General features: G+C 31.3%; 1 protein-coding gene and 1 long non-coding RNA gene across 4 annotated transcripts; one reads left to right on the top strand and one right to left on the bottom strand.

Annotated features, from left to right (window-relative positions):
* Positions 1-696: 696 nt before the first annotated feature.
* On the top strand, positions 697-20,083 carry kcnk10b (potassium channel, subfamily K, member 10b). 3 transcript variants are annotated; one of them, XM_051132518.1, is made up of 7 exons: positions 697-767; positions 4,500-4,909; positions 12,606-12,723; positions 15,105-15,265; positions 15,355-15,547; positions 16,969-17,111; positions 19,262-20,083. In XM_051132518.1, exons 1-7 carry the CDS (start codon positions 761-763, stop codon positions 19,907-19,909), a joined length of 1,680 nt encoding a protein of 559 aa, XP_050988475.1. In that variant the 5' UTR covers positions 697-760; the 3' UTR covers positions 19,910-20,083. The 3 variants fall into 3 exon arrangements, with proteins under 3 accessions (XP_050988475.1, XP_050988474.1, XP_050988473.1); XM_051132517.1 differs by lacking the exon at positions 697-767 and adding an exon at positions 862-1,321; XM_051132516.1 differs by lacking the exon at positions 697-767 and having other exon boundaries at positions 4,287-4,909.
* LOC127179226 (uncharacterized) lies at positions 11,857-12,643 on the bottom strand. Its single transcript, XR_007829509.1, has 3 exons — positions 12,543-12,643; positions 12,272-12,359; positions 11,857-11,975 (listed from the first exon to the last, which is right to left on the bottom strand). It is a non-coding gene; the product is annotated as an uncharacterized LOC127179226 (long non-coding RNA).
* Positions 20,084-22,617: the final 2,534 nt, after the last annotated feature.

Here is a 22,617-nt window from a genome sequence, read left to right on the forward strand (position 1 = left end):
ATATTATTTACTGAAATATATTTTACTGAAAATGATTTATAAAAAAATAAAAAGCTAATTTTTAAATATATATTATTTACTGAAATATATTTTACTGAATAATTCATATATGATTTACAATACAGCAAGTAAAAAGCTAATGCTGACTGAATTTTAATATTTATTATAATATTTAACAATATGCCATGTTAAATATTATATTGTTATATTTAAAAAATAATAAGACATAAATTTTGAATAAATAATTAAATACAGCTATTTATATACTATTTATCAATATGAACCATTAAACATTATATAATAATATTTTGTCCTATTTAAATAATGTATAAAAATGTAAACAATTTATGTTATTATTAAATAATTAACTACTGCTTTTATTATTAAATAATTAAATATAGCTATTATTATAATATTTAATATGCAGTGTTAAATATTATATAATAACACTGTTGCCTTTTAAAAAATATATATTAAATATGATATAATATTATTAATATTATAGAATATTATTGTCATATTTAATTCATAAACATAGTATTCTACAATAACGGTTAAATGAATACACTTTATTATGATTTTTACATTATTATGAGGGTGTTTACGGCTTGAACACAACCCACAGTCGAAATGAATAATTCATATTTGTGTGTAATCGTTGATTTGCTGCTGGTGAGTCAGTCCAGCCCTCCGCACCTGCTCTCCATGTGCACCGGCTCTCAGCCGCTTCTGCGCCGCGCATCCACGCCGGATAAACGCGATGATCAGTGAGTATCACTTCTATCTGTCAACCTCAACACGACACGATCATGTCTCAAGTATTATAACAAACACGAATGACCAAAGAGCTGTTTTAATGACTTAAAGCATGTGGGAATCATGACACAAAGGGATGAGACGCTGAAACAAAGGGAAGTGCAGCTTTACGCGCGATCCAGGGACGCTCCCAGATTCTCCGTGTGATTCTCCGCAGACGTTTCGCGCGTTATTTGCTTTCCTCAGAGTGATGCAAGTGAGAAGCTCTTGAGAGTGAGATGTTGGGTGGTCTCACATTGACCGACAGACAGGGTGTAGAGAGAGTAAGGCGTGCACGAGCATCCCTCCTCATCCTCATCACGCGCTCTCGGCTCTGAGGCGTTCGCTTTTTCTGAAGGAGCAAATACTGAGAGAGAAGCGAGAATGTAAACTATTAGAATCTCTTTGAACTGTGTACATACTGTTAGAATAGCTTTATTTGACTCTCTGACACGGAAAGGCGTGATCATCATGAAATTCCCGTTAGAGAATCCGAGGAAACAGGTGAACTGGGACCCTGAACAAGGTTAGTTGTGTCACTTGGTTATTTCACTCAAGTTGAAATCATTTTATGCAGCATTTGCGGGTTTGTTGGACTTTTTAGTGAGAGAAAACATATTTGCATATGTTATTGCTAATATTTTTGTTGTTCTTAAATGAAATTATTTGTTTTTTATTTTTAAAATAATCAGATTTATTGTTATGCTTAATATTGAGCTTCTTAGATTTGAGAGGAAAAGGTATATTTAATATTTTCCTTTTGAATTTTAATACATATATATATAAGCCATAAACACCCTCATAATAATGAAAAAAGATTGCATGTTAAATATTATAATAGCAATATTACGTTATTTAATAATAATATAGTATTTCTTTAATTTTTTGTATCAATATTTCATAATAATAGCAATAGTTAATTATTTAATAAGAAATAGTTTTTTTAATGAAATATATATACATACATATACATATGTATTTAAAATCTAAAGAAAAATACTCTTTCTCGCTCTATATATATGTGTATGTATAAAAGACAAATTATAATATATATATATATATATATATATATATATATATATATATATATATACATATACTATAATTTGTCTTTTATACATACATGCATACATATATATATATATATATATATATATATATATATATATATACATATACAGATACAGAGCGAGAGAGCGAGAGTATTTTTCTTTAGATTTTAAGCCATAAACACCCTCATAACAATGTAAAAATTATTAGTGTATTCACTACATTACTATAGAATACCATATTATTAATAGTAATATATATTATATTCAATTATTTAATAATAACAGAAATTGTTTAATTGTTTAATTGTTTTTTATAAATTATGTAAATAGTATTTGTCATATATATATATATATATGTATGTATATGTATGTAATTGGATAAAGGGATTAAATGATTAAATGTACATGTAAATTGGAAATATATATTGGCGCATATGTTGTCATTACTGCAATTAATGTGTTTTATATATCAGCAAGGGCTATTGTATATAACCTCACTGAACTGAATTTTCATGGACACATCCATCAGTGTTTGTTTATCTACTGTACTTTATTGGATATTGATTGGTGAGCCTGGACTGACAGGTTTTATATCTCAGACGCAGTGACATATGCGCCCTTGAGTCACTCAAAGTCAAAAATTATGGTTTGTTCAAGTGCATTTATTGATTATTAGGCAATATAACACTGCAGAAACCCACACAGAGACATATGCACAATAAATATGCGTGTTCAGTTTATACATTTAATCCATGTGGTCTTATGTAAATCCCAAACTTGCAACATTTTCTGTTTCATTTTTACAAAGGGACTGTACTGAAGCATCCCAAGGGGCGGGGCCTGCATAAATTATGGGGTGGTTTGAGCATTACATCATTGTGACTCACAGGCTCCGCCCACTGTCCCCCACAAAGGCAGCGGTGAATGTTTAAACGGGGCGACTGAACGCAGCTGCGCTCACGTGAACACATGAATGACTCTCAGTAGGGACGGCTCGCATGGCTTTGTCCTTCTCAAGATATCATCTGTCTGTTAGAAACACTGGATTTCACCTTGTGCTGTTTCCCCCCAGTTCATGAGCGCTATGGCCACACCATTGCACATTAGAAGAAGAAATATATTATCTTCCATCTCTCTACAGTGGTAAAGTCATAACCTGGAGTGCTCCTCTGAGTGCTTGCTCTTGCTTAATCAGACGATTAGATTAAAGCATCTCAGGAGAGACACAGATCATCACTTCAGAACCTATAACTCATGTTACTAATGCACTGAATTATAACATTGTCTTCATGCATGAACCTCAGCACTCTGGATGAACTGTTATTTAATTGCACTGTGTATTAACATGGTAAAAAATATCACAGTACAATTAAATATTTAAAACACTACATTTCAGTATTTCATATACACTGAAAAAATGGTGCAGAAACAATTTTCACTCAAAAATTACTAGTTCTAATTTTACTAGTAACTAGTCAAGTAAGAGAAGTAGAAAAACTGAAAAAGTATTTTTTTTTTTAAATAAAACTTACTCTAATAACTCCAATATGCCTTTTTCTAGTGTGTATTTATTCATATTTAATGTATACATACTTTAATTTTTTTGTAATAATTCCCATTATTCTCAGTGGTTATTTATTAAAACTGATATAATAGAAATATATTTTTAAACATTTAAAGCTCAAATTAAAGAGGATGGAAGTAGGATGTCAAGAAATAATACCACAATGTATTATTATTATTATTATTATTATTTATTTTTTTATTTTATTTTTTTTATTTTTTAAAACATTTTTTCACATTACAGTAATTGACATTTTTTTATTAACAATTTTACAATGCAATTAGTCTTAATGGTCCTAAAAAAATCACATGGCAGAACAGAACTGAACAGAATATTTATGTACAATATATATTGTCAAAGAAAAGAAAAATAACAAATAAGGTTTTCTTTAAAATCTCAGCTCTTTTAGACAGAAATAAAATTAAATGGAGAGCAAACGGAGACATTTTCAGAGTCTTCAGAGATTTATTCTTAGAAAAACAATCCCATTATTCTGATATGTCGTCTAGAATTTCAGAAGAAATCTCAACAATGTCTTAAACTGTTCTCAGATCTGCTGATTCTGCAATCAAAAGTCAGAGATCTCAATATGAACTCATATCTTTCTCTTTAAGATCTTTTCGGGAACAAAAATCTAAAATGCTATCAACATAAAATGAGCTCTAAAATTTGTCTCATCTGTGTATATTTTAATAAATAAAACCATTAATTTAGCATCATATATTTTTTTGAATTAGATTTCATTTATTTATTTATTTTTTTTTTAGAGTTTTTTGATCATTTTAAAGTTTTATTAGTTTTATATTTTTGTGATTTTTTTTTTTTAAATGTGATTTTAAATTTTTAAATTAATTTTTATGTCCATTTTAGTTATTTTAGTACATCATTTTTTTAAATAATATTTTATTTAAATTTATATACATAGATTTTTTTCCGCAAGTAACAAAAATGTTTTTGATTTTATGGATAATCCTGTTTGAGACAAAAACCTCCTTTAGTAAGCATAAAAGCTAAAAGATCTATGCAATATAATGTTAATTCTGGTTGTAATAATTCCAGTAAATTGATTTATCTCGGTTTCTTTTTAGTGGCTGTTCAGACAAACATCGTCCCGCCGAAGAAGGTCCAGTCCGGCGCGGTCCAGTCCAGTCTGGTTCAGGCCAGCGTAGCGGCCATGCAGAACCCGATGGGCTGTGAGGTCAGAGTTAATGGACACTGCGGTCTCCCGCGCCTCTCCATCTCGTCCCGCTCGGCCAGCATGGTGACGGGGATGGATGCGAGCGCGGACGGTTCCGCGCTGCACTCGGTCATGAAGTGTAAGACGGTGGTGGCCGTGTTTGTGGTGGTGGTGATGTACCTGGTGTGTGGCGGTCTGGCCTTCCGCGCGCTGGAGCAACCCTTCGAGAGCAACCAGAAGGACAGCATCACTCAGGAGAAAGCCTTATTCCTACAGAGGAACCCCTGTGTATCTCCAGGCGAACTTGAAGCCCTTATCAAGGTAAGATCAGAGAGACTAAAATAATAAATATCAGAGGTCACTCTATATCTGCAATAATATCTTTTATTATATGAGATTGAAATGATCCAAACATATAATGCAATGCAATTCAATGATGATTGAGAGACGAACAAATAAACGTCCCTCAAAAGATGTGAGATGTTTTAGAGGCCTGGGAAAATCATTCCTCCACTGAGGAACTGTTAAGGTAAAGCTTCTGGAAAAAATTTGACGCTCACAGATTTTTCAACAAAATGATTCATGGAGAAGCAAAGCAAAGCAAGTAAAGATATATTTAACTCATAAGAGACTAAAAAATAAAAAAATATAAAACAAAGTTGTAAAACATACTCAAATTTTTTAAATATTTAATTCATTCATTCAATATATATTCTGTATTACTTTTTTATAATTCCCTTTATTCTCAAAGGTGATTTAGCAAAAAATAATGTAATAAAAAAAAGACATTTTTTTTAATAACAACAATAATAATAATAATAATTAAATAGAATAGAATGTTTATTACAGAATATAATATAATTGACTAGGACATATATATATATATATATATATATATATTTTATATATATATATATATTAAGGAAAGCGAAAAGATATTCAACTCATGAGAGACTAAAATAATCCAAAATATAAAATGAAGTTCACTGAAAAATCTTGTCTTGTAGAATTATACAAAAAAAAAAATAAATAAAAAAAATAAAAAAAATAGTTTAAGTTTTAGTAATTTAGTCATTTTTCAGGTTTAGTTTTAGTTATTTATTTATTTTTTTTTAAATGTAATTTTTTTCCACCTCATTTTGTTTTAGTTAACATTAATTATATTTCTAGGAACTTTTTTTTTTGACATCAACAATTTGTTTACATAAAAATGTATTAAATATAATGTTTTTTTATATATATAATTTATTTTTATATATATAATTAATTACATTTTACATATTTACACAACGTACATTTTTAAAATGAATTTTAATTCATTTTGTCTTTCTTTTTGCAATATATTTAATATATACATTCATTGTTTTTAATGATTCTCGTTATTCTCAATGGTGTTTTTGAAAAATACTGCACTAAAATGATTTTTCTAAACATTTAAGTTAGCCTAAATTAAAGAAGGCAGTATAATAAATAATACCATACTTTATCAAAACATTTTACAATTTATAATTTCAGTAATAGCTTTCACAATTGATTTTATTTTATATTTTATTTTTTTTTATTTATGTTACATTACTGTAATGAAAATTTTAGGGGGGAAAAAATTCATTTTCATTATTTTGGTGCAAAATACGACACGTTTTTGTGCAATTTTCCCTTAGCAAGCTGGTTTTGAAAGCTGAGGCTTTAAAATACTACATTTACCTACAAATGCATTCAGTGTCATAAAATAGACTGATATTTAAAGCACCTTGCACTGTGAAGGTATCTTGGGTGACACAGTCATCTTAGACTGTCTAAAGACCCAAAATGCGCTTTTTCCCACTATAGTGGGCGTCAGCAACAACCTTCATGTGAGCTCCTCAACCACACATCTCCTCAGCCGACGCTGAGCTCTAATTGATCGGTAAATGTCATTCCAAGACAGACATGAATCCCTCTGGGCATCATCAGGACTATCAGCTCTCACTTCTGATATCATAAACACACTTTAGGCTGAATTTTGTGTTTTTGATAAAGCACTGGCACCATTTGTTACATAACAGAGAGCACATATATCTCAGATATATAGAGAGCAAATGTGCTGCCATCAATTAAAGCTTTGCATTGATTTCTCACAGCAGCGCATCCTACATAGTCAGCCTGGGGATTACTGAAGGGTGGATGAGATGGTTGGGAAACATTTCCATTATATAACAGCCTCAGAAAACATTTGTTGTGCTGTTTAGTATATAGTAAGCTCATGTTTAATATTAAGAAATGCTGTAAAGGTTTTTGTTTATGGTTAGTTTTTTGTAACCAAGAATTAAAATGTCATCTCAAATAGGACTTTCATCTGAAGGTTAAGTGAGGCTCGCAGATGCAAGCGTTTCCATGCAAATGAGCGTCCAGGGATCTATAATAACAAGGAAGCAGATGGTCACTAATAAACAGATCACAGTTTAGTGATGATGTTTGAAAGAGAAAGTTAGCATAACACATAGTTTACTGCAAAAATTGGCTGCAAACACAGTTTTACATTGACTTTAAATGGTAAATGCAGTTTTACTTTGACTTTAAATAATACATTTGGTTGCAAATGCAGTTTTACATTGACATGAAATGAAAAAAATTGTTACAAATGCTATTTTACATTGACTTTACTTGGTAAATGCTTTTTCATTGACATCAAACAGCAAAATTTGTTGCAAATGTAGTTTTACATCAAATTTAAAAGGTAAAGGCTGCTTTACGTTGACATCAAACAGTAAAATCTGTTACTTTTTAAAAATTTGTTGCAAATGCAGTTTTACATTGACATTAAGTGAAAAATTTGTTGCAAATGCACAATCGACTGTTACATCGACTTTAAATGGTAAATGCTGTTTTTCATTGACATCAAACAGTAAAATTGGTTACAAATGCAGTTTTACTTAAAAAAAATAGTGGCAAATGCTGTTTTACTTTGACTTTAAATTAAAAAAATTGTTGCAAATGCAGTTTTACACCAAATTTAAATGGTAAATGCTGTTTTACATTGACATCAAATAGTAAAATGTGCTGCAAATGCTATTTTACATCAACCTTAAATAGTGAACGCGATTTTACATCAACATCAAACAGTAAAATTTGTTGCAAATGCAGTTTTACTTCGACTTTAAATTTAAAAAACTAGTGCAAATGCAGTTTTACGTTCACTTTCAATGGTAAATGCAGTTTTATTTTGAATTTAAATTAAGAAATATGTTTTACATTGACTTTAAATTATACTTTTTTTTTTTGCAAATGCAGTTTTACATTGACTTTAAATGATAAAATTTGTTGCAAATGTAGTTTTACATCAACTTTAAATGGTAAATGCTGTTTTACACTGATATCAAATGCTATTTTACATCGACTTTACATGGTAAATGCTTTTTTCATTGACATCAAACTGTAAAATTTGTTGCAAATGCAGTTTTACTTTGACTTTAAATAAAACCAAATTGTTGCAAATGTAGTTTTACATCAACTTTAAATGGTAAATGCTGTTTTACACTGATATCAAACAGTAAAATTTTTTGCAAATGCAGTTTTACGTTGACTAAATTATACAATTGGTTGCAAATGCAGTTTTACATTGACATGAAATGAAAAAATTGTTGCAAATGCTATTTTACATCACCTTTACATGGTAAATGCTTTTTTCATTGACATCAAACAGTAAAATTTGTTGCAAATGCAGTTTTTGACTTTAAATAAAACAAAATTGTTGCAAATGTAGTTTTACATCAAATTTAAATGGTAAATGCTGTTTTACGTTGACATCAAACAGTAAAATTTGTTGTAGTTGCAGTTTTACATAGACTTTAAATGGTAAATACCGCTTTTCATTGACATCAAACAGTAAAATTGGTTGCAAATGCAGTTTTACACCAAATTTAAATGGTAAGTGCTGTTTTACATCAACATTAAACAGTAAAATTTGTTGCAAATGCAGTTTTACTTCGACTTTAAATTAAAAAAACTAGTGCAAATGCAGTTTTACATTCACTTTCAATGGTAAATGCAGTTTTATTTTGACTTTAAATGATAAAATTTGTTGCAAACACAGTTTCACGTTGACTTTGAAAAGTAAATACAGTATATTTTTGTAAAATGTTTTTGTAAAAAAACACAACATTTTATTTCAGCTAGTTGCCATGGGGGGAAAAAATCACTATTTAAAATAAAATAAATAATAAATGTTATGTGAAAAAAAATAAAAGGTTTTAACCTATTTTATTTCAGCTATTTGCAAAGGTAACAAAATAAAAACATAATTATAAAATATTATATTTAAAAAAAAAAAAAAATACTGAAATAAATATTTTATTATAAATACATCTAAGACAGAAAATAAAAATAAAAACAAATATTCACACATCACATCACATCAAATGGCTGCACTACATAAAATGTTTAAATCATCACGTGACCTTTCTACAGTCGGACCCAGATTACTCATAGTTCAGTCGAACCTGACAATAACCACATATGTGAGTGATCAGACGCCACTTTGATATACGCCTACATCCTTCTTCAGTTCTTTCCACTTTACGTCACACAAGCATCCTTTGTGACTCAAATTAAGCTCATGCCAAAAAAAAATCAATTCTCTATTTCCAGCCAAGACAGTCGAAACAGACCCCTCGATAGGGAATAGGCTCCGTGGTAATCAATTATTTACTGTTTGGCCCATTGAAGGCAGAGTCTCCTGAGAGCAAAGCCCTGCTGGAGCTTTCAGACGTCTTCATAGTTCACATGAAACAAAACCTGTCCATGTGCTATAAATGCCTACAGAAAAAACATAAATCAGACTTGTAAAGCCATAATATTCAGAAAAATCTAATGTTTTGAAAAGAAATAGTTTATTGAATCTTTGTATTCTTTTCCTGTGTATCCTATTTGATCCATCAGGCTTTTATGGCTCATATAGTCTGATATACAGTTGAGGTTAAAAGTTTACATACACCTTCTGCAAATCTGCAAAATGTTAATTATTTTACCAAAATAAGAGTTTATAAAAATGACCCTGTTCAAAAGTTTACATACACTTGATTTTTTAATACTGTGTTGTTACCTGAATGATCCACAGCTGTGTTTTTTTGTTTAGTGATAGTTGTTCATGAGTCCCTTGTTTGTCCTGAACAGTTAAACTGCCTGCTGTTCTTCAGAAAAATCCTTCAGGTCCCACAAATTCTGTGTTTTTTCAGCATTTTTGTGTATTTGAACCCTTTCCAACAATGACTATATAATTCTGAGATCCATCTTTTCACACTGAGGACAACTGAGAGACTCATATGCAACTACTACAGAAGGGTCAAACACTCACTGATGCTCCGGAAGGAAACACGATGCATTAAGAGCCGGGGGGTGAATACTTTTTGAAATTGAAGATCAGGGTAAATTTCACGTATTTTGTCTTCTGGGGAACATGCAAGTATCTTCTGTAGCTTCTGAAGGGCAGTATTTAGGCTAAATAAGAAAAATTTGCACATTTTCATTCTGTTCAAAAGTTTTCACCCCCCGGCTCTTAATGCATGTTTTTTCCTTCTGGAGCATCAGTGAGTGTTTGAACCTTCTGTAATAGTTGCACATGAACAGTGTTGGGGGTAATGCATTACAAGTTATGTAATCAGATTACTTTTTTAAGTAGTCTAGTTACTAGTCAAGTAACGCATTACTTTTTAATTTACAAGGAAATATCTGAGTTACTTTTTCAAATAAGTAATGCCTGTTAATTTGTTTTCCCATTTATTGACTGACAAGTCTCCTGTCCTCATGTTGAGAGAAATTGGAAATACAGAGGTGTTGTGTGCGTTGTGTAAACATGATGTTACTGTAGTTCTAAACTAAATGGGAACACGCATTAATTTATCTCACTCAGAAAAAACAGAATCAGTACTCATCAAAATAAATTAATACAGTGAAATGCAAACTCAGAATATGATGCAAACCTACAACAATATTTTAAATAACACAGATTTCCTTTATGTATTTAATGCCATTTTATTAACCAGTGTCTTTGCTACTGATACTAATAAGCAAAAATTACTTTAAATAAACTAACATTTGTGCTTTATTGTTTTTTTACTGAAGAGTTTCGAACCTTATTCTCCTGCGTTCTACTGTACAGACGTGAATTTATTTTTCTTTCAGCCTGAGGCTTATTCATTTCACTTTTTGGTATGAAAGCCAGGGCTTTTACATTTGCTAAAAATAGAACTATTTATATTAAAATAAAACAAGCAAGCCCTGCCCAGATTTAAAAAGTAACGCAACTGTAACTCAAAAGTAACGTAATGCATTACTTTCCATATAAAGTAACTAAGTAACACAATTAGTTACTTTTTTTAGGGAGTAACGCAATATTGTAATGCATTACTTTCAATAGTAACTTTCCCCAACACTGCATTTGAGTCCCTCAGTTGTTCTCAGTGTGAAAAGATGGATCTCAAAATCATAGTCATTGTTGAAAAGGGTTCAAATACACAAAAATGCTGAAAAACCAAAGAATTTGAAAAAATGTAGTATATTTTTTAAATTTAGTACTGCCCTTCAGAAGCTACAGAAGATACTTGCATGTTCCCCAGAAGACAAAATAAGTTAAAATTACCCTGATCTTCAAATTTCAAAAGTTTTCACCCCCCGGCTCTTAACACATCGTGTTTCCTTCCGGAGCATCAGTGAGTGTTTGAACCTTCTGTAATATTCAGAGACTCAAACTGAGCAAAACATGCAGTTTGGTTCAATTTGGAAACAAACGTTCCTCAAAAGATCCTGATCATCAGATTTGACACTCACTGATTTTTCTACCAAATGATATAAGGAGAAATCAAGTAAATCCAAGCTGCTTCAGTCCAGGAAGTGCTTATCTGGAAATATTACTTAAGTTATTCTTATGTTTTGATATTATTCTTAAGATATGACAGCAAAAAGACTTGTGTGCAACAGGTTAACATCAAAGTTTGATCATGAAATGTGCATTTCAAATATGATACTGTAGGCGTTATAGGGTTAATATCTTATTTGCTTCTCCTGAAACCGAGATATTAAATGGGTCTTTTTTAACAGGAGAAACATCTGAGAGGAAGGAGACTCAAGCAAAAGTCTCCATTTAATCAAATTACTGTCTAGGACAAACAATTGAGACATTGTGCTGTAATTGGTTCCAAAGCAAAGATTTTATAGGGCACATAAAGCATCTCTATACTGAAGATTCGGCTCAAAAAAAAAGCTTTTAAACTCACATTTAATCAGATGCGCAGCGTGTCAGTCATGTTGACATGTCTGTCAAGCGAGACCAGCTGGCTGTCGTCGGTGTTGTTGTTTTTGGCCGTGAGCAGGACTGACTCAAAAATCTTCCCACCAGGACGCCTGGCGAGTCCTACCGGAGCAGAAGAAACATTACTCAGAGAAAACGGTTTCTTGCTGACAGCATGTTGCTTTATTGTGTTTTTCTCTTGGATATCATCTAACTTATTGCAATAGTTAATTTATTGTGCTGTTCTGTTAAAAATATCCATGTTTCTCTGGAAACAAATATATCTTGTACTGCTTTACGATTACAAAAAGCAAGATTTGGGTGAATGAAACACAAACAGCATCACCACAGTCTACTCAAACAGGACTTACCAATATATTGACTAAATTTACTAAGCCTAATCCATTTATACTACTTACTCTTTAAATAGTTTGAGAAGAGCCACAAAACCTGATCAAATTACTGACAGATGGAGCAGATTGATTTTCAGAGCAGGTTTTTCAGACGCTGAAACACAAAGCGGGTGGTTTTATATCCAGTTAGTCACTTAGCAATTAAAGTCTAATCAGCATTTTTGTGAATTACTTGAAAAATGTGATGTTCTTGGAGTGGCTGACATCATGAGGGGTGACTCAAGGGAAATGGCTTTTCAAAATGATTTGCTAATATTGTTATACTTTGGTCACTTACTGTCAATGAAGCACTTCCAAGATGTGTCTCAAGATGAGTTATTTTATGTGTGTCTTTTCCTAGCATGCGGTAGATGCGGTCAGCGCTGGCGTGAGTCCCATTGGAGACACGTCCTACAACTCCAGCCACTGGGACCTTTGCAGCGCTTTCTTCTTCGCTGGAACCGTCATCACCACGATAGGTAAAATGAACTAATCTCCAAATGAGAACAGCAATGCATTTTTACATTATGGTAACATTACGAGAAATAGTAAAATTTGTTGCAAATGCAATTTTACATTGACTGTAAAAGGGAAATGCTGTTTTTGATTTTTAATGGTAAAATTTTCAGACAATACCGTTTTACACTGACATTAAATAGTAAAATTTGTTGTAAATATATTTACACTGAATTAAATGATAGAATTTGTTGCAAACACCGTTTTACATTGACTTCAAATGGTAAATGCTGTTTTACTTTGACTTTAAATTATACCTTTTGGTGCAAATGTAGTTTTACACTGACTTTAAATGATAAAATTTGTTGCAAACACAGTTTTACATTGACTTTAAATGGTAAATGTTGTTTTATATTGACCTCAAACCATAAAATTTGTTGCACATGCAGTTTTACTGTGATTTTAAATGCTAAAATTTGTTGCAAATATAGTTTTACATTGACTTTCAATGGTAAACGTAGTTAAACAGTAAAATTTGTTGCAAATGCAGTTTTATTTTGACTTTTAATGGTAAATGCTGTTTTACATTGACATCAAACAGTAAAATGTGTTGCAAATGCAGTTTTTCTTTGACTTGGAATGACAAAACTGGTCACAAATGTAGTTTTACATTGACTATTAATGGTAAATGCAGTTTTACTTTGACTAGAAATTAAATAATTTGTTGCAAATGCAGTTTTACATCAACTTTATAAGGTAAATGATGTTTTATAGTGACATTAAACAGTAAAATGTGTTGCAAATGTACTTACATTAAATAATAAAATTTGTTGCAAACAGTTCTACATTGCTTTTAAATGGTACATGCTGTTTTAATTTGACTTCAAATAAAAAAAATGTTGCAAATGCAGTTTTACATTGACATCAAACAGTAAAATTTGTCACAGATGTTTTTACATAGACTTTAAATAAGAAAATTTGTTGCAGACACAGTTCTACATTGATTTTAAATGGTACATGCTGTTTTACTTTGACTTTAAATAAAAAAATTGTTGCAAATGCAGTTTTACATTGACATCAAATAGTAAAATTTGTTGCAAATGTAGTTTTACTTTACTTTAAATGATAAAATGTGCTGCAAATGCAATTTTACATTGGCCTTAAACGGTAAATACTGTTTTACACTGACATCAAACAATAAAATTTGTTGCAAATGTAGTTTTACATTGACTTTTAATGGTAAATGCACTTTGCACTTCGACTTTAAATTAGAAAATTTGTTGCAAATGCAGTTTTATATTGACATTAAATGGTAAAATTTGTTCCAAGTGCTGTTTTACATCGATTTTAAATGGTAAATGCTCTTTTACTTTGACTTTAAATTAAATAATTTGTTGCAAATGCAGTTTTACATTGACATCAAATTGTAATATTTGTTGCAAATGTAGTTTTATGTCAACTTTAAGGTAAATTATGTTTTACACTGACATCAAACAGTAAAGTGTGTTGCAAATGTACTTACATTAACTTTAAATAATAAAATTTGTTGCAAACAGTTCTACATTGCTTTTAATTTGGTACATGCTGTTTTACATTGAATTTAAATAAAAAAAATGTTGCAAATGCAGTTTTACTTGACTTTAAATGGTAAAATGTGCTGAAAATGCAATTTTACATTGGCCTTAAATGGTAAATGCTGTTTTACATTGACATCAAACAGTAAAACTTGTTGCAAATGTAGTTTTACATTGACTTTTAATGGTAAATGCACTTTGCACTTCGACTTTAAATTAGAAAATTTGTTGCAAATGCAATTTTACATTGGCCTTAAATGGTAAATGCTGTTTTACATCGACATCAAAAAGTAAACTTTGTCAAATGCAATTTTACATTGGCTGCAAATGTAATTTTACAAATAATATTTGCAGCAAATACTGTTTTGTGTTGATTTTAAATGATAAATGCTGTTTTTGCATTGACTTTAATTAGTAATATTTGCAGCAAATACTGTTTTGCATTGACTTTTAATAGTAACATTTTTTTGCTACTCCCAGAAAAATAGCACTACTAACAAACTTTTGTTTTCTAGTGTACACAATACATTTTTTAATGTTTTTTTTTTCCATTTTTTTCAACAAGATTTGCATTGACCTTCATGAGTATAACTGCAGAACACACAAGACTTTTAGCCCAGATCTCCTCTCTCACTGAAATTGTTTGGTTTGTTCTTGTCTTAACTTCCCTTTTGTTCAACAATCTATAATTACTGCCATGTTCTCTCTGTGGAACCCACCAATTGTCTCCCTCTGGATCTATGAATGTAGTTTTAATAGAGGGGGTCAACTAGAGCAGTTTGCTTCAGAACGATTAAATAACCTCTTGTCTTCTCCGCCCACATCTACAGGCTATGGAAACATCGCCCCCAGCACTGAGGGCGGCAAGATTTTCTGCATCCTTTACGCCATATTTGGCATCCCTCTGTTTGGCTTTCTCTTGGCCGGGATTGGTGATCAGCTAGGGACCATGTTTATCAAGAGCATCCTGAAGGTGGAGAAAGTTTTCAGGGTAAGTCGACTTACTTGAGAATGGTCAGTTGATTATTGGTTATATAAATACATTAATTCACACGAAATTTCTTCTGCTGCCCTTTACAGCAAAAACACAAGCAAATCAGTCAGACCAAAATCCGTGTCACCTCCACCATACTTTTCATCATCGCTGGCTGCATCATCTTTGTCACCATCCCAGCGGTGATCTTCAAACACATCGAGGGATGGAGTACTTTGGAAGCCATTTACTTTGTTGTCATTACTCTCACAACCGTCGGCATTGGAGATTATGTAGCAGGTAGGTGCATGGATGAGGGCATTCTACGTAATTTTGCCTAGAACAGTAAAGAATTGCTCAATTTTTTTTGCAAATGCTGGTTTTTGTTGGCTTGATACGGTAGATTTTGTTGCAAATACTGTTGCATGTTGAATTTAAATGGTAAAATTAGCTGGAAATGCTGTTTTATGTTGAGTTTAAATGGTAAATGCTGCTTTATGTTGGTTTTAAATGGTCAGTTTTGATTCAAATGCTGTTTTATGTTGACTTTAAATGGTAAAATTTTCTGCAAATGTTGTTTTGTGTTGACTTTAAATGGTAAATGCAGTTTTATATTGAATTTAAATGTTAAAATTTTCTTCAAAAACTGTTTTATGTTGACTTTAAATTGTAAATTTAGCTTTAAATGCTGTTTTATGTTGGTTTTAAATGGGAAATTTAGCTTTACATGCTGTTTTATGTTGACTTCAAATGGTAAATGCAGTTTTATGTTGACTTTAAATGGTAACATTTTCTGCAAATGTTGTTTTGTGTTGACTTTAAATGGTAATTGTAGTTTTATATTGAATTTAAATGTTAACATTTGCTGCAAACACTGTTTTATGTTGACTTTAAATGGTAAAATTTGCTTCAAATGTTGTTTTATGTTGACTTCAAATGGTAAATGCTGTTTATGTTGAGTTTTAAGTAGTAAATTCTGGTGGATGTAGAATTTAATTGGTAAAATATTTAGCAAATGCTGCTTTGCATCGACTTTAAATAGTAAATGCTGTTTTATGCTGGTTTTAAATGGGAAGTTTACCTTCACATGCTGTTTTATGTTGGCTTTAAATGGTAAATTTTGCTTCAAATGCCGTTTTATGTAGGCTTTAAATGGTAACATTTGCTGCAAATGCTGTTTCATGTTGACTTTAAGTGGTAAAATTTGCTTCAAATGTGGTTTTATATTGACTTTAAATGGTAAATGCAGTTTTACGTTGATTTTAAATGGTAAGTTTTGCTTCAAATGCTATTTTATGTTGACTTCAAATGGTAAATGCTGTTTTCCTGTTGACTTTAATTGGTAAATGCTGTTTATGTTGACTTTAAAGTAGTAAATTGTTGTGTATTTAGAATTTAATTGGTAAAATATTTTGCAAATGCTGCTTTACATTGACTTTAAATGGTAAATGTAACTTCAAATGCTGCTTTACGATGACTTTAAATGGTACAATTGGTTAAAATTTCATTTTATAAAGTACAACCAAGAGTTGCTTAATCTTTATTGTGCAGTTGGTAGAGTGCTGCAACAAACAACACAATCAATGGTTTGAAGCCTAGTGAATCCTTTAAGAATGGATTTGAATGGTTTGGACAACATTTTTGCCTTTTTGATTCTGTTTACATGTAAGATAATTCATGTTAAAACTGTACTTTTTTTTTTTTTTTTTTTTTTTTTATAGGTGGAGATCGAAAAATAGAATACATGAAATGGTACAAGCCACTGGTCTGGTTCTGGATTTTGGTGGGTCTGGCATATTTTGCTGCGGTCCTAAGCATGATTGGAGACTGGCTCAGGGTTCTGTCTAAGAAAACAAAAGAAGAGGTATATGTCAAACATCATAGTGGGAAGATTTCTATTATACAATATTTCACTGCTTCAGAGCCCAGTTTTCCTCTTATAGACATTTCCTTTTCATTTGATATAACTAGGATGTGTAAACTATTGGTTATTGGTAATCAGTAGACAAGTAGTCATTGATCCGGCTGCTGTTGGTAATGTAGCCTGTCTTGTCAATAGTTAGCAAAGTCAGTTAATGCTAGTTGGTTTTAATATTATAAAGGTTATTGCAATAGTGTCACCATTGAGATACTTAAAGATGCTGTTGAACTTGACCTTCAATTTTCATTCAAATGCACTTTACTGTGAAATCACCATCTTTATGATGATAATGTGAAATACATTCACTGTGAAATACATTACATTATGAAAATGGTAAAATTGATGGCAAATGCTGTTTTACATTGACTTTAAATGTTAAAATTATCTTCAAATGACGTTTAGCATTGACTTTAAATGGTAAAATTAGTTGCAAAAGCTTTGTTACTTTGACTTTAAATGATAAAAATAGTTACAAATGCTATTTTACTTTAACTTTCAATGGTAAAATTGGTTCCAAGTGCAATTTTTACACTGACTTTAAATATAAATGCTGTTTTACGTTGACTTTAAATGGTAAAATTAGTCGTAAATGATGTTTTATGTTGGCTTTAAATTATAAAAATAGTTACAAATGCTATTTTACCTAGACTTTCAATGGTAGAATTTGTTGATGATGCAGATTTATATTGATTTCAGTTAGTAAATGCTATTTAATGTTGACTTTAAACGTTAAAATTAGTTGCAAATGCTGTTTTACACTGACTTCAAACGGTAAAATTAGCTTCAAATGACATTTAACATTAACTTTAAATGGTAAAATTGGTTGCAAATGCAATTTTACATTGACTTCAAATAGTAAATGCTGTTTTACACTGGCTTTAAATGGTAAAATAAGTTGCAAATGATATTTTATGTTGGTTTTAAATGATAAAAATAGTTGCAAAGGCTGTTTTACACTGTTTTTAAATGCTAAAAGTGCTATTTTACGTTGACTTTAAATGGTAAATTTTTTTGCAAATGCTGTTTTACGTTGACTTAAAATGGTAAAATTACATGGAAATTGTTTATGCTGGCTTTAAATTATAAAAATAGTTACAAATGCTATTTTACTTTAACTTTCAATGGTAAAATTTGTTGCAAATGCAGTTGTACATTGACTTCAAATAGTAAATGCTGTTTTACACTGTTTTTAGATGCTAAAATTAGTTGTGAGAGCTATTTATAACTTTATTATAAATGAAGTTTAAATGTTAAAATTAGTTGCAAATGCTGTTTCTTGTTGACTTTAAATGCTAAAATCAGTTGCAAATGCTTTTACTTGTTGACTTCAAATGGTAAAATTAGCTTCAAATGATGTTTAACATTGACTTTAAATGGTAAAATTAGTTGCAAATGCTGTTTTACGTCACCTTTAAATGCTAAAAATAGTTGGAAATTATGTTTTATGTTGACTTTAAATGGAAAAATTAGTTGCAATGATGTTCTACGTTGGCTTTAAATTATAAAAATAATTACAAATGCTATTTTACTTTGACTTTCAATGGTAAAATTTATTGCAAAAACTGTTTTACATTGGACTTAATGGTAAATGGTTTTTAAATGCTAAATTTAGTTGCCAGTGCAATTTTACATTGACTTTAAATGGTAAAATTAGTTGCAAATGCTGTTTTTTGTTGATTTTAAATGATACAATTAGTCTCAAATTGTGTTTTATTTTGGATTTAAGTGGTAAAATCAGCTGTAACTGATATTTTACGTCGCTGTTAAATAGTAAAAATGAGGTTAATTCGTAGAATTAGTTGCAAATGCAGTTTTACGTCGCCTTTAAATGCTAAAAATAGTTGGAAAGTATGTTTTATGTTGACCTTAAATGGAAAAATTAGTTGCAATGATGTTCTACGTTGGCTTTAAATTATAAAAATAGTTACAAATGCTATTTTACTTTGACTTTCAATGGTAATTACATTGGCCTTAAATAGTAAAATGTTTCACGTTGGTTTTTAAATGCTAAATTGCAAATGCTGTTTTTATTGGCATTAAATGGTAAAATTTAATGTTAAGCACATTACTAAATTGCTATATTTCTATCACAGGTTGGAGAGTTTAAGGCGCATGCGGCAGAATGGAAAGCAAACGTCCGGGCAGAGTTACGCGAGACACGGCGGCGCCTCAGCGGCGAGATCCACGACAAACTTCAGCGGGCGGCCACCATCCGCAGCATGGAGCGCAGGCGTCTGGGTCTAGAGCAGCGTGCGCATTCGCTGGACATGCTTTCGCCTGAAAAACGGGCCGTCTTCGCTAGTCTGGACGCCGGGCGCTTTAAGACCTCCTCGCAGGAGAGCATCGACACCAAACTGAACAACCTGCGACTGAAGGCCGAGTGCGGCGGACAGCAGGCGTCCTCCGAGGAAAACATCTTCAACCGCTTCGGCTCGCTCACCAAACTGGCCAAGCGCAACAGGAGCAAAGATCTCCGCAGGAACATCCCGGAAGATGCCAGCAGGCTGGGCGACATCCTTAGCAGCAACAGCAGCAACGTCACACTGGGAGAGGAGAGAAGAGAGGACGAGGAGGAGGAGGAGGAGATGGAGGAAGAGAAAATGGCGAAGGAGGTGAACACTGGCTTCACGTGTCTGCCTCACTTTCCTGAAGAATCCAAACAGCAGAACGGTTTCGCACCGGCTCAGGCCAAAGAACAAGAGCGAAATAAACGACTAGAGCAGAAAGAACATCAACCGTAGGCAGACAATGGCAGGGGGAAAATGTGCCTTTGTGTTTAGTAGGCTGCGGCTCGACTCGTTACGATCAACTGCAGTTGATTTTCACTGTGACAAATGACAAGTTGCCAAAAATGTGAAAACACATGGAGAGCTCAAGGAATACAGACTGACATCACCTTAAAGAGACAGTTCACCAAAAACCTGAAAATTCTGTCTTTGTTTCAAACCTGCATGACTTTCGTTGCTCAATGGAAAGCTCCAAAACTGACAAAAGGCGTCATAAATGTACTAAACAATAGTCTGTATGACTCATGTGCCATATTACAAGTCATGATGCTTTGTGTGAGAGACTGAAATTGAAGTTATTTACTGAAAACTTCTCAAATCTCAAAAACGCATTAATCATTCATGTTGAATTTGGTGCTATATGTCATTTTTCATTTGCATGAGATGGACAGCTGTGGTTTAACTGAAGATTTTAGTGAATAATGACTTTAACTCATGACTATTAATATGAAAAAGAGGTTTGCAATACATCTGCTTTAGTCAGAAATAATGTTGTTTTGCTCCACAGAAAAAGAAACTCAAATGGGTTTGAAGTGACATGAGGTTGCGTAAATGGACAGAATTTACTGTTTTTTGACGAACTGTACCTTTAAAATGAATTATTTATGTTCTTTACAACTTGAAGACTGATTACACATCAAAGGACAGTCAACAAAGGCTTTGCTCTTTTCAGAAGTGTGTTAGAAAAGAAAATCTGCATGAATATCTACTGCTGCTCAGATGAGTTCGTCATCTATGATTGCAAATCATGAACTTCTATGAAACACTAATTTATTCAGTTTGGTTGAAAAATGTTCTCAGTAACCTTCTGATTGTGATGAGAGTTTAAACAATGACTTAATAGCTGTTCGTAAATGCTGCGTTCACACTGAACTCTATAGACATATCAAACCCCCTCAAAATGACTGGAATCAAAGCCATACTGATGACATCCAATAAGAAAGAAACTTATTTTACTAGATGTATTAGAACAAATGGTATCTGGCATCAAATGGCGATATACAGCGACCCCAAAAGTATCTAGACACTTAAATCACACATAAAATGTTGTGAATATCATTGCATTAAATAATAAAATATTACAGCAAGAGTCATTTACTGTGAAGAAAGATGCAACCTCTACAAACATCTATGATTAAACTATAGATCTAGTGTTGAAAATGAAGAAATGAAATACATCAGATGATAAATAGTTTATAAATGGTAAAATTAATGGCAAATGTTGTTTTTTACGTTGATTTTAAATGGTAAAATGTGTAGCAACTGCGGTTTATGTTGTCTCTAAATTATAAAATTAGTCTTTACATTGTTTCACAATTATGTTTTACATTGGCTTTAAATGGTAAAGTTAGTTGCAGATGCTGTTTTACATTGACTTTAAATGCTAAATGATACTTTACATTGACTTTAAATGGTAGAATTAGTTGCAAATCATGTTTTACATTGACTTTAAATGATAATTTTGTAGCAATTCCAGTTTCATTTGATTTTAAATGGTAAAATTAATTGCAAACAATTTTACATTGGCTTTAAATGGTAAAATGTGTAGGAATTGCAGTTTATGTTGACACTAAACGACAAAATTAGTCGCAAATTATGTTTTACGTTGACCTCAAATGGTAAAATTTGTTGCATTAGCAGTTTTACTTTCGTTTTAAGTTGTAAAATTACTTGCAAACACAGTTTTACATTGGCTTTAAATGGTAAAATTAGTTACAAATGCTGTTTTACATTTAAAATTTGTTGCATAAGCAGTTTTACTTTGGCTTTAGGTTGTAAAATTAATTGCAAATCATGTTTTACATTGACTTTGAATGGTAATTCTGGTTTAATTTGATTTTAAATGATAAAATTAATTGCAAATCCAGTATTACATTGGCTTTATATGGTAAAATGTGTAAAAAAAAAAAAATGTCTCAAATAATGTTTTACATTGGCTTTAAATGGTAAAATTAATATCAAATGATATTTTACATTGGCTTTAAGTGCTAAATGATGTTTTACATTGACTTTAAATTATAAAATTTTGTGCTTTAAGTTGTAAAATTAGTTGCAAATCATGTTTTACATCGGCTTTAAATGATAATTTTGTAGCAATTCCGGTTTCATTTGATTTTAAATGGTGAAATCAATTGCAAACACAATTTTACATTGCCTTTAAATGGTAAAATGTGTAGGAATTGTGGTTTATGTTGACTCTAAATGACAAAATTAGTCTCAAATAATTTTTTACATTGGCTTTAACTGGTAAAATTAATAGCAAATGATATTTTACATTGACTTTAAGTGCTAAATGATGTTTTACGTTGACTTTAAATGGTCAAATTTGTTGCATAAGCAGTTTTACTTTGGCTTTAAGTTGTAAAATTACTTGCAAATCATGTTTCACATTGACTTTAAAAGATAATTTTGTAGCAATTAAATGGTAAAATTAGTTGCAAATGCTGTTTTACTGTTTTAGAGACACACAGATATTTTCAGATATTTTGGGGTTGCTGTAAATCCACAGTTATTCAGTTATTGCCATAAACCAGTCTGATTTAAGTTATCACCTGATATTCACATATCTGAATTATTTTTATGCCCACAGAACAATGTCTTCCACCGTAACTCAAAAATACCATAAGTGTGAATGCATAAAACATTTTTGACCTTTGTAATCC

Source organism: Labeo rohita, chromosome 17, assembly GCF_022985175.1.
Source record: "Labeo rohita strain BAU-BD-2019 chromosome 17, IGBB_LRoh.1.0, whole genome shotgun sequence".
NCBI lineage: Eukaryota > Metazoa > Chordata > Actinopteri > Cypriniformes > Cyprinidae > Labeo > Labeo rohita.